The following is a 12,178-nucleotide window of genomic DNA, read 5'->3' on the forward strand; positions in this document are numbered from 1 at the left end:
TTAATGACCTTGGTATCCAATATGTTTCTAATCTGGGGAGTTTCGGGGGACGCTCGCGGCATACAGAAAGCGATTACGTCAAAATAAAAGCAAGAGTTTGATCATCCCTCTCCCCCACCATGGAGGACACGCTCATTAATCACGTCTAAAGAGCTGAGTAATGTAGCCGTCGTAGGTCTGGGGAGCCAGAGGAAGGCAAAGCAAAGAAATTGGCTTTTATTGCCGAGCTTCCTGCCAGCCGTCTCTTTGCATTTGCCCTCGACGATGCAGAAGCCAGCGGCGGCTCATCATCTCTCTCCCGATGTTGTGCCAAACGGTATCATCCATTTATTAAAGTTTAACCTTTTCAGATCCTTTACAGGTCTCTCAGGGGCCAAATGAGGAGAGAGCCACCAAAAGGTTAAAACACGCAGAAGCTTGAAATCACCATTCAGCTCATGACACACGTCTCAGGAAATCTCCCTCCACTTCTTTTATGTTGAAAAATGTACGACTTCACCAGCGACTCCCAAACCACACGAGGCCAAAAGGCATCAAGTGTGAGATTACTCCGTCGAGGGAATGCTTATCGAGACGTGCCCCCCTCCCCCTCCACCCTCCCACTCCTCATTCAGAATTGCTTTCCAAGCCAGCATTGGAAAGACCCTGAAGCCTTGTTATGTTTAGCGGGAGCAGAATGCACTGGAGATACGTTGAAATCCAAGACTGTGGTCCAATTGGGAGCATTTTTATTATTCTAACAAAGCTCTGAAAGGTAGAAAACACAAGACAGACCACACACACACACACACACTTCTCAAAGTGTTAGTTTGCATAAAGGGACGGCGCAGTCCTTGGCCATAACAGCATAATTGGAGTTTTCTTTCTCGCTGTCCAGCTGGCACATTGCACGGGAACATCCTGATGAACGGTGAAAAATGACTTTGTTGCGTGGAGAAAACAGAAGATGTGTCTGCCTGAGATGAAATATTGAACATCTCCCTCCTCCAGCTGTCACCAAAGCAGTGGTCGGGAGAGGGATGCCTTGTCGTGTCTTCATTGGCACAGATGGCTTTGTTCTCCGTTGGCTCGGAGGGAAGCAGGTCGTAAAAGACGGTCCAGAGTTCGGGCAGAAAAACCTGCTTTGTAAATCTTTGTTGTCGTCATTTTGCTCCAACTCCACAAACTCTCCTGGAGCTGGACCACTTTTTATGGCAATATCTCAAAAACTATAGGATGGATTGTTACTGAAATGTAGGGGAAACATTCATTGTTCCCAGAGTATACATCATGCTTTTTTTGGTGATTTTTTTTTATCAGCACGTTTCACGCATTTCACATTTGTTGAAAAATCTCAAGATACACTAAACGAGTTTGACATTTGAAATTTGGTTCAAACTTTCACCGTCCTCACGGAGTAAGTCCTCAAGACACTCCTGATCCACGGACTTCTCAATTTGGTTGTGTGTCAAATATATCATAGATGAATAGCCATAACATTTTGCACAGATATATTCAGTATATAAACCTACTTGCTTCACATCCGCATGTAAGAATTGACAATATCGAAGACTTGGAACAAAAAGAGAAAAACGTTAGTCTTTTTTGTAACTATCCATCGTGATCGTGACATTGTTAGAGGAGAGCGATAAGTCTTCCCGGTACTCTCTTAAGCAGACTCTTTAGCCGCGTTCACACCGCAGTACTCTTCCCACTTTAGTTCCGAAATGTCGCGTTCACACCAAAAAGATCAGAACCTTTTTTACCCCCTTTTCCGACCTTTTTCTGATTGGCTGGGCGGAATGCAAACCACGGCCGGTAAAACTCCAAAAAAATGTTTTGTGAAGCCGCTGGGAGTCCCAGCAGCTTCTACTGAAGCCAGTCCCCAACTCCGGGGACTTCCGGCCGGAGACTTCGGGTGGCAGTATACGCCGTGAAGTTGTTTGCGGCCCGCCAGTAAACCCAAAGCAGAAGAAGAAGAAGTGACGTCAGCGGCTTCATTTGACTAATCCTTCCCCAGGAACTTATTCTGGTGTGAAGGTTCATGAGAACTTTGTGGGGAAAGTACTGCGGTGTGAATGCGCCTTTTGTCTTGTTTGTCAGGAAGCCGAAGAGTTTGACTTTAAATCATATGAAACCATCTTGTGTCTGCTAGCAGGAAGAGTCGGCCTGGTTCTCCCCGTCCCCCCGTGACATCAGGGCGTCCCTCGTGTTTGATAAGACTCCTCGTCTGCACCAGAATCTCCTCCATTACTTCTCCCCCGTCTGACAGGATATCAGCTGGAGAATCTGCATGATAGTGGTTTCAGAGAGGCAATCAGAGGGAGGCGTAACGCTGCCTTGTCCTCCCATCTCCCACAAGAGACGGGCAAGACTGGTTTCCTGTTGTCCTCCTCCTCCTCCTCCTCCTCCTCGTCCTCGTCCTCGTCGTCGTCGTCGTCGTCGTCGTCGTCGTCCTCCTCCTCCTCCTCCTCCTCCTCACTGACTGAATCAAATGTAAGATACTGCTAGAAGAAAGGAAACCCCTCGGGATCTTTCTATCGTTCGCTCTCGGTTTCTGCCTCCTTCACTCACTTGTCTTTTTCTCGTAGGCTGAACCTTTCCCGGCTCCTATATTCTCTTTTATCAATCTCCACTCTTTCTTACTTTTGTCTTCTTCTCTTCTTCTCTTGGACCTTAGTCTTCAAGAGTCATTTCCTTCTTATTTCCTTCCCAACTTCCTTTCTTTGCTTCCTTGTTCCTTCCGTCCGTATCCTCAATGCAAACGGTCTGCCAACCAATGACACTAAATCCCATCAGCATTACAACATACTGGTACACAGGGTTTGAATGGATTTCTGTTGCATAAATAGTGTCTGTAAGATACAAAGAAATATCTGTCATAAGTATCGTTTCCCAAAAAAGAAAGATTTGCAATGTTCTTCAAATGTTTAGAAATCTTGGCAAGAAAGTGAACAGAAAACGTAAAAGCTTCAAGTTGTGTTTTCTCAGGGTTGTGATGAGTTTGGTACTCTGGTGGAAGATAAAGTGAAATGGCCAAAGGCTGGCTGGTATGCACCGAGCGCATGCCTGCTGGTATCTTGGAGAGATCAATACGGCAGAGAGGTCAGCAAGCAAAGATGAAGAAGACACATGTTCATGTCAGAGGAGTTTTTCCAAACACCGCTCATTCAGCAGGGCGGAAGAACTAATGTGAGGCGAGGTCAATCATTTCTTAAATTCTCCATATGTACAGCGAAAGCTCGTCTGTGAAGTCAAACCGCCGGCAGGACAAAAGGTCTCGAGAAACTGAACGAAATGTGTTTGAAAGTTGGCCACTTCCACATGCTGTAGTAGCATTTGAATCAGAGTATTGATTGCAGCTTGCAGTGGAACAATGTGAAGGGTGATATAATAGCAGCTTTAGGAAAAAGCATGAATGATGTTCAGTGGCGCCTTGGCCCTAATTGATGTCCCTTGTCGCTAAAATGTCAATACGTTTATTGCCAAGAGAACAAAATAAATTGCCAGTTTACTTAGGATGCTCGGCTGCTCCCGTCAGAGCGGGAAAATCAATTCCCATCCAAAGCTGGGTTTACTGACGCATTACAAGCAAATCCTCATCAAATCAAAACCAACACTGCCACTGAATATTGGCGTTTCAGGCCTTGAGGAAAAAAGAAAAAATCTGTCAGCACTCGTTATATTCATTTTGAATTCAAGACCAAACACTAATACAGCCTCTGGCATATTGACCACAACACATATTAACTGGATTCTAATGCCCAGTCTCACAGCACGTCCATCATCCACATCCCACTTATAAACAGAGTCACAACATTAAAACGTTTACACACTTTAATGAAGATTCTAAAAACAAGTTAAAGCACTACGATCTCAAGGAAGCAACTGAACTAAACACAGTTTGAGTCCTTAAATACATCTTTAGGGACAAACGGGGTGTGCAAAAAAACATCAGCTTTAACCAAATAATCTAAAGTGAAAGATGAATGCCTGTGAAAAGTTATTCAGAATTGTCCATTCAATGAAACAAAATGTCTTCCGAGGACCATATGGAGCAGATATCCTCAACAACGGACACAGAAACAGACAGCTGAGGTTCATGTATGTTTTGCTTAAAGAAACCCCACTCAAATTGTTGGGGTTTTCCCTTCCTTGTAGTGTTCCTGTTATGGGATGTGAATGGTCTGCGAAGGCTAAAATCTCGCAGTTCCATCCGGCGGGAGTTTCTCTCCCACTCCACCCCAATCACAACGGACCTTTTTGAACATTGAAACATGTCGCAGAGTACAAAATACAAACATGAACCTGATATATATCCCCTTTCAACTCCCTTGGATATCTGCCCGAGGAGCCATGCTCCCACATCATTGTTGGCATGGTGATTAATGTCATGCTGTGTGAGAGGCGGCCCATGTAGACGTTCAGCTTTCTGCCTCACCCAAACTAAACTACAAAAGTAAGACATAATTAAATAGAGTCGTGGTGCTTATTTATATTTGGCTCAAAGCACCAACCGTGAAACACAACGTCCTCGATATAAAGGCTGAAATGCGTGTAAGAAAATTATATATTTTGTCCATTATATAAGGAGGTCAAAGTTCTGAAATAGAAGCTCACAAACAGCATTTGCTCTGCTTTTTTGTCACATTTGCAACACTACAGACAACCTTAAATATGTTTCAGGCTGCGAGGGCTACTTCCTTTTCTTTCAGTATCCATTAACGAACTTTTGTAAAGCTTACAGTACAAAGACGAAAATACGTTTCGGTACATTTAGACATACAGAGAGATGCTTCCTGTAGTCTTTGGACACCCAGACAGACAGATATAGAGATTGAATAACCCTCACTGAGTCACAGGAGAATGCATCCCATTAATACAATATGGATATTTGAATTTCATTGTAACCCTTTGAAAAGGTTCCTTAGAAATAGGTTGAAGATGGTTGCCTCATTCTGCTCACATAGATATTAAGTCACCATGACTACACGCAGTTGGGCACAGTATGTCATACATAAGTGAACTGTGAATTCACGGTTCACACCATCTCCAGCGTGCATTCCCTGCAGAGCCGAGTGACTCAAAGGGGAATTTTAAGTATTCAGACGGGCAGCATTTCTCCCGAGAAAACTCTGCCAGCGGAACCTTTCACGGCCATCGAAATTAGAGGCTTCTGCACTTGTTGGTCTCCGCACCAATGGGATTTATTTGAATGAATAATAGTTCCACCTTCTGTTGCCAACCTGCAGTGCTTTTTCACAAGATTAAGTGACTCTTCAGAAGTTCATTTCCCGACCAGGCTACTTTTTCTGACATTTACGAACAATGTGTTTACTTCCAAATCTGTCCGGCTGATACATGTACACGCTGCCTATTTGAGCAACAGCCTCTTCTGAGAGCAGAGGGGAGGCTGTGCAATTACTCATATGCAAATCAACCTGCGACATAAATCTGATCTAAAGCAGTTTTGCAGCAGCCAACATTTTCTTTAGAGAACGACGGCAACACTAATTAGCTCTGTCACTCAAAGTGTCACCCATCCTGCCGCGGAGAGACACTCCCGGACACAGGCCCTCGGGGCTCTGGTCGGAGTGACTATTAACCTTTATTGGTGGAAAGTCAATCAAATCGACAACAAAGACACACAAACTTCTACAGGGAGGGAAAACAAATACAACTAGAGACCATGTTGTAATGGGATCACTCAAGCCATGACAATCAATCATGTCAGAAGAGTAAAGCAGGGAGATCAAGTGCTCCCTTCTGCCACCCCTGTCAGGCTGCATGATCTTCTTTTGTTATCAACTACACACCTGTAAAGTTTAGTGTCTGGGTCTTGCACTGTTGCAGCTCGATCACCGTGACAACATCTGCTCACATCCGTGTAGACATCAGACACCTGGCATAAGGCTCTGTTGTAGTTCCAACCACAAGGCATTTTGCAAGAAATGCTCATGAGCTGAAAACAATACCTGACAAAGAACCCCGAATTGAATACAATCATGCGAAGAAACTACAAAGAAAGGCACAAAGACTCCATCAAAGATGCCAAAAGACTACAGAGATAGGACACAACTACAAAAACAATTACAGAGAGACAAAAACGATGTCTGCGTGTTTTTCATTGTCAAAACGTTCCATTCTCTAAATCTAGCATCTTGAATCCAAACGGGTTGCAGAACAGTTGCATAGATAGATCAGTACTCTCAGAGTTGCACACCGCCCACCATCAACCACATTGCCTGCAGAGAAGCTGCCGTGTATGTTGCTTAAAAAAGAGAAAGCCTTTACAAGGTGATTAGGTCTGCTTAACTTCGCTCCCAGGTACTCACACTGATTGTTTTCTCCTGGCTTGGTAAATAGGTGGAAGTCAATACACACTCCTGCTGTGACGTCAGGGTTCACCTCGCTGCAGGTCTCCTGGGTTTACCAATTAGAGGGCAAGAATGCAGCCAAGAATTCCATTTGTAGCCTAAGCTGTTATTAGTAACGACAGGTGGGTATCGAGTGTGGCGCTGCACTGTGCGGGAGGAAATTGTGATAAATGACAGAGGGGTGAGGCGTTCGTTCTCTAAAGAGCTGTGCGGATAGATGACTGCTGGCCATTAGACAGGGGGATGGGGTTGTGTGTGTGTGTGTGTGTGTGTGTGTGTGTGTGTGTGTGTGTGTGTGTGTGGGAAGTAAGTAGACATTAGTAAGTACATTGACAAGTGTTGTACACATTTGAGGTACTTTGACCAAGTATTTTCATCTTATACAATTTTATACTTCTACTCTACTACAATTTGGAAGTCAATTTTGTACTTTTTTCTCCACTACATTTATTTTGCATACCAGTTACTTTATAAATTCAGATTTTGACACACAATAGGAAACATGGGTGGGTCAACAGAAAATGAAGTGGCAGCATTTCTTCAGCAATGAAAATGTGTACTACTAAAACTTTAAGTACATCACATTTGACTTAATTAAGATTCTTGCTGCAGAACTTTTACTTGAAATTGAGTATTTTTACAGTATGGTACTTTTACTCAAGTAAATAATCTGACATCTTTGTCCACCTCTGTGGACACACACACGCACACGCAGCGCGCACACACACACACACACACACACACACACACACACACACACACACACACACACACACACACACACACACACACACACACACACACACACACACACACACACACACACACACACACACACACACACACCCCCTTGTTTACCTTATGGTCGATGATGCCACTGTATCCCTGGAGGATGGGGGGGTGAGGCCTGGCCCTGGGGGGGGCTTCAGTGGGCCGCCGCAGCTGCTCATTCTGCCGGGTGTGTGTGTGGATGTTTGTGTGGGTGTCGTTAGCGTCCCTGGAAGAAGTGCCGTTGAAGCTTCCGTTGTACACGAGGAACAAGCTCGCGCACAGGAGGACCACGAGGAGCACAGCTATCCCATGGCGCTGAGGCAAAGACACAAACAGATACAGATTATTCCTGTTGCACCGGACTGACTGTAAACTGCTCCTGCACCCTCATCTTCCTCATCTTCCTCCCTCACTCACTGTCAACACGAACACAACTTCCTGGAAGTCGTGTCACGTGTGAACACAACTTTAAAAAAACAGCTTTTATCGACTTAACTTAAGGGCACAGTCAGAATCATGACATTGACAAGATGCCAGTTGTTGATGAAAATCTTTACTTAGTTTGCATGCATGAATTGTAAAGCACAGGTGCACATCTGCACGGGAATTTACAATAAGCCATAAAGTAAAAAAAAGAAGTTAACACACATTGGCGTTGTAAATCAAAGGGTGCATACAGAAATCCCACTTGCCCATAAGCAGATTTTTGTGTTGATAATGTGCATCTTTTTTTATTTCACTGCGTGCATTAGGACAATACATAGAGAGAATACAAAAAGCACTTTTAAGATTAATGCATCTGCTTTAAAAACCCTGAAACCCATGCTGTCTAGTGTTTTTAGGCAAAATCCGGAGCTTAGTGGCACAAAGCGCACAGCTGGATCCCCATTGTTCAGATCCTAATCTTTTGATCCGACAGAGTGCACACAGCCGCGTTATGGCAATCGGAGCGCACTTCACTGAACAATGCTGGGTGTAAAAAGCCCAAACAGTTGCAGCATGGCAGAAAGCTTTACCATAGGTGTCTTCATTTTGCGGAGCTCCGTCTTATCCCTGCAGCTCAGTGCGTCCGGCTCTACTTTCTCTCATCGTCCATCTGCTCTCGTCCCGGTTCCTCTCCTCTCCTCCTGCCGCCGCTGACTGTCTCCAGACCGGAGCTCACCGCATTCATAGTGAGGAGACGAGGCGACAGATGTTCACTGTGGCACCTCTGCCGGGTCTTAAAGCCCCCCGAGTTACAGCGGCTGGGAGAGTAGGCGCAGTTAATTAAAGAGACTATCTGCGAGAGGGTGATAAGGCCGTTTTGTTTAATGGTTATTTCCTGCTGAGCAGTATTCGATGGAAATCTCTACTGGAGTACAGTGAACCCACTCCGTGTCATCTCCTTCTTCCGCTGCACTGAGTATGAGGGGGATTATGAATGCAAGATAAGTTAAACAGCTGCGATGATATTTTGGAGAGCAACCAAACACTGAGTCATTGTTAATCAGAGAGGTATTTGTACTCAAGTACTGCAGTTCTCAACTCATTTGAGGTATTTTAACTTTATCTTAGTATTTATGCCACGTATATCTACTAACACATAACGAACCTTATGCAAGGAGTTACACATTTAACTTCCCACTTTAATTAACAATAAACATAGTAGCCTATAATAGTCTATCGATCTATCCATCTATTTATCTATCTATCTCTCTATCTGTCTGTCTGTCTGTCTGTCTGTCTATCTATCTATCTATCTCTCTATCGATCGGTCCGTCCGTCCGTCCGTCCGTCCGTCTGTCTGTCTATCTATCTATCTATCTATCTATCCATCTACCAATCTATCTCTCTATCTATCTATCTATCTATCTATCTATCTATCTATCTATCTATCTATCTATCTATCTATCTATCTATCTCTCTATCGATCTATCTATCTATCCATCTACCCATCTATCTATCTATCCAGTGTTCTCTTTATTCAGTGCATTGCACACCTTATTCTCTTGTTTCTTTCTTATTGAATGAAAGGTGCTATTATAAATCAGTTTGCTTGGAAGTCAGTATTCAAATATAAGCACACCTAATCATGTTCACTGTACATCAACATTATCGCAGCATGCAGCCTGGTGCTGAATTTTCACCGCTCCTGTTTAAGTGTTGATTTATGCATTTCCCTGTTGAGCAGAAGCCACTGTGTAACGCTTCCCATATGTGCACATATAGATATACAAATATGCGTGTAGATATTTATACATTCAGTGCACGACCAAATATGCACATGCAGTACATGTACGTACATTATATACATATAGATTTAAAAGGTTGGTACGTAATAGAGTTAAATAGTTACCACTAAGAAACTGAGAGAAGAAGACACATCATTCAAAACCATGTTTTTAAAACACTGATTGGATTTAATTTGAGATGTTTGCTATATGTTCAGCAGAAGACTTGAAAGGTGGTCAAAGAAATGTTCAAAAATGATGATTTAAAATCAACGAGGTAGGAGGAGGCTGTGGCTCAGTGGGGTAGTGCGCTGAACTTTGAATCAGGGGATAGCAAGTTCGAGTCCCACTGCAGTCAGCATGTCGTTGTGTCTCTGGGCGAGACACTTCACCCCAAATTGCTCCTGTGGGGATTGTCCACAGTGCGGACTGTATGTAAGTCGCTTTGGATAAAAGCGTCTAACAAGTGACATGTAATGTAAAAGAAATACAGTCAGGTCGTAGATTTAGTTTGAAGTCTTGTTGCTGCAGTTCCACAAAATGTAGAGAGAAGAGGGAATTTTCAATCAGGCAGAAATACAGAGAATTAATCTTTTTTTAAAAGAGATGATATTAAAGCATGTATTTTGGGAATATACATCTCGATCGTAGAGGAAAACATGAGTAAAACTAAAGGCTAATTGCTCTTTACCCGTTGGATATTTAAAAAAGCAACTTCTCCGCTAACACCTTTCCCCTTTCAACTTTACAATGTGATAATGTGCCAGTTCGGTGATTAAAGCTGTTTCTGCTGACCCCAAGTGGCCACAAAAATGCATACAAATATATTATTAGTCCATTTTTATACAGATGCTAATGATTCCCTTAAACAGCTGGTTACTTTAGTTATCATAGCAAATGTTAAAAAACGATATTCATTTGATGCTCTCGTGTACGTTACCAAAACAGTGCGCGTCAACTGCATTGCTGGACCGGAACAATGATAGTGGTTAATTCTGCTAAATCTCTGATTACAAGTACAGTGTTTGAAGAGCCACTACTTCCTTTAATGACTGATCGTTTATTTGGCAGGGACAATGCACAGGAATGATGAACACTTAAAACATTCAAATGTGTCAAGCGTAACAGTGCCAGATTTAGCTTTAAGCTCATTTCCATCCGCAGTCCGTCACATAAAACATTTCAGAAAATTACATTTTACGAACATACGTAGCAAAACCAAAATACATGATATGTGGGGTATTAGGTACAGATTTGTTCAAACTAGATGTCATGCTCAGGGATACTATGTCGGATTGACTTTGTGATCTTTGAAAGGAAGGAACATGTCACCCAGTGCGACAACAATGGCGCTACGTGGCCCACAGAACTAGCTGTACCCCTAAAAGCAACATGACATGTCTCCAGATTAATCCTTTAAATAGTTTATATAATGACCTCATCTCCACGTATCGCCTTGTGTCGCCATGACTGCACATTAATCCACAATGGACAGTTAAACCCACACATAACAGTGCATGAAAGCTGTGGGGCAGCTGCATGTTTCACCCACATCTGCCTGTGACTCTGCACAATCTGCTTAAAACAAATTAGCCCCTCACGGGAGATGCATGAGCGTCTTCACAGAAGCAGTAATCCCCATCAGTGTTGCCATCGTGGTCACGGGGGAATAATGTGCTGAAACACAACAACAATAACAACAACAAACGCAGCACATCAGAAAAACAGTTTCAAAGAGAGGCCGTCTTTGAAGTGTGCTTCTACTGAGGGCAGGGAGAGGGCATGTGGATCTCTGCGTTTAAATGGGGATATTCAAGGAATTTTAGAGATAACTGTCAAAGGTCTTAATGTGTTGGTGCACAGTATGGGAGGTATTCAGACCCGTTACACAATTGGTAAGAAAAAACTGTTACTACGAGAAAATAAATCCTGCACTTAAAGAGGCCCTATTATGCTTTGTTGTGGTTTTCCATTTCCTGTGGTGCGATGTATAGATTTGTGTGCCTCCCCCCCCCCTTGCCTGAATCGCATCCATTGGACTCCTTTCTTTACGTCTGCAACATTATGACATCACACTGTAACACCTGTGCTTCTATTAGCTAGCGCTCCAACACATTGTACGTGATAGGCTAAGGGGTGAGACATCTCTAAGCGGTTGACCAATCACAACAGAGCCGGCCAGCTAACCAATCAGAGCAGACTGGGCTCTGGTTTCAGACAGAGGGTGAAAAGAGGGGCTGCAGCACAGGCAGTATGAGACAAATAAAGAGGTTTTTTTAGAACATTAAATCATTGAGACGTGTCGCACAGAATACAAATATCAACCTCAAACTTAAGCATAATATGTCCTCTTTAAAAATTGTAATCAAGTCAAATAAAATTGAGCAGGATTTACTTAAAGCTTGGGAATGTAACATTGGGAAGCCAGCAAGAGTAAGGTTGATTTTTAAACTGGAAAACCAGCCCTGTGTGACCAGCTCGTTTCCAGCGTTAGCACCAACTCTAAAAGCTGATTAATCTAGTGATAAAGATGCATCACTTTGCTGATGACAGGATCTGCTTGTGTCCTCAGGATCTGCTTGTGTCCTTCTACCGCTGCGCCGTGGAAAGCATCCTCACCTACTACATCTGCGTGTGGTTCCTCAGCTGCACAGCCGCAGAGAGGGGTGCGCTCCAAAGGGTCATCAACTCGGCCCAGAAGATCATCGGTTGCCCCCTCCCCTCCCTGGAGGTACTGTGCAGCTCTCGTTGCCTTAAGAAGGCAGTCAAAATCCTCAAGGACCCACACCACCCGGGAAACGAGCACTTCGTACGGCTGCGCTCAGGCAGGCGCTTCCGTAA

General features: G+C 43.6%; 1 protein-coding gene across 1 annotated transcript in view; it reads right to left on the reverse strand.

Moving 5' to 3' along the window:
* Positions 1-8,508, reverse strand: part of st6galnac5a (ST6 (alpha-N-acetyl-neuraminyl-2,3-beta-galactosyl-1,3)-N-acetylgalactosaminide alpha-2,6-sialyltransferase 5a) — a 74,380-nt gene extending 65,872 nt beyond the window's left edge. Inside the window, exons 1-2 of the mRNA XM_034104665.2 lie at positions 8,144-8,508; positions 7,215-7,442 (exon numbers count right to left, since the gene is read on the reverse strand). Coding sequence (XP_033960556.1) covers positions 7,215-7,442; positions 8,144-8,158 — 243 coding nt within the window. The 5' untranslated portion in view covers positions 8,159-8,508. The remainder of the gene's footprint in view (positions 1-7,214; positions 7,443-8,143) is intronic.
* Positions 8,509-12,178: the final 3,670 nt, after the last annotated feature.

Source organism: Pseudochaenichthys georgianus, chromosome 17 (assembly GCF_902827115.2).
Source record: "Pseudochaenichthys georgianus chromosome 17, fPseGeo1.2, whole genome shotgun sequence".
Lineage (NCBI taxonomy): Eukaryota > Metazoa > Chordata > Actinopteri > Perciformes > Channichthyidae > Pseudochaenichthys > Pseudochaenichthys georgianus.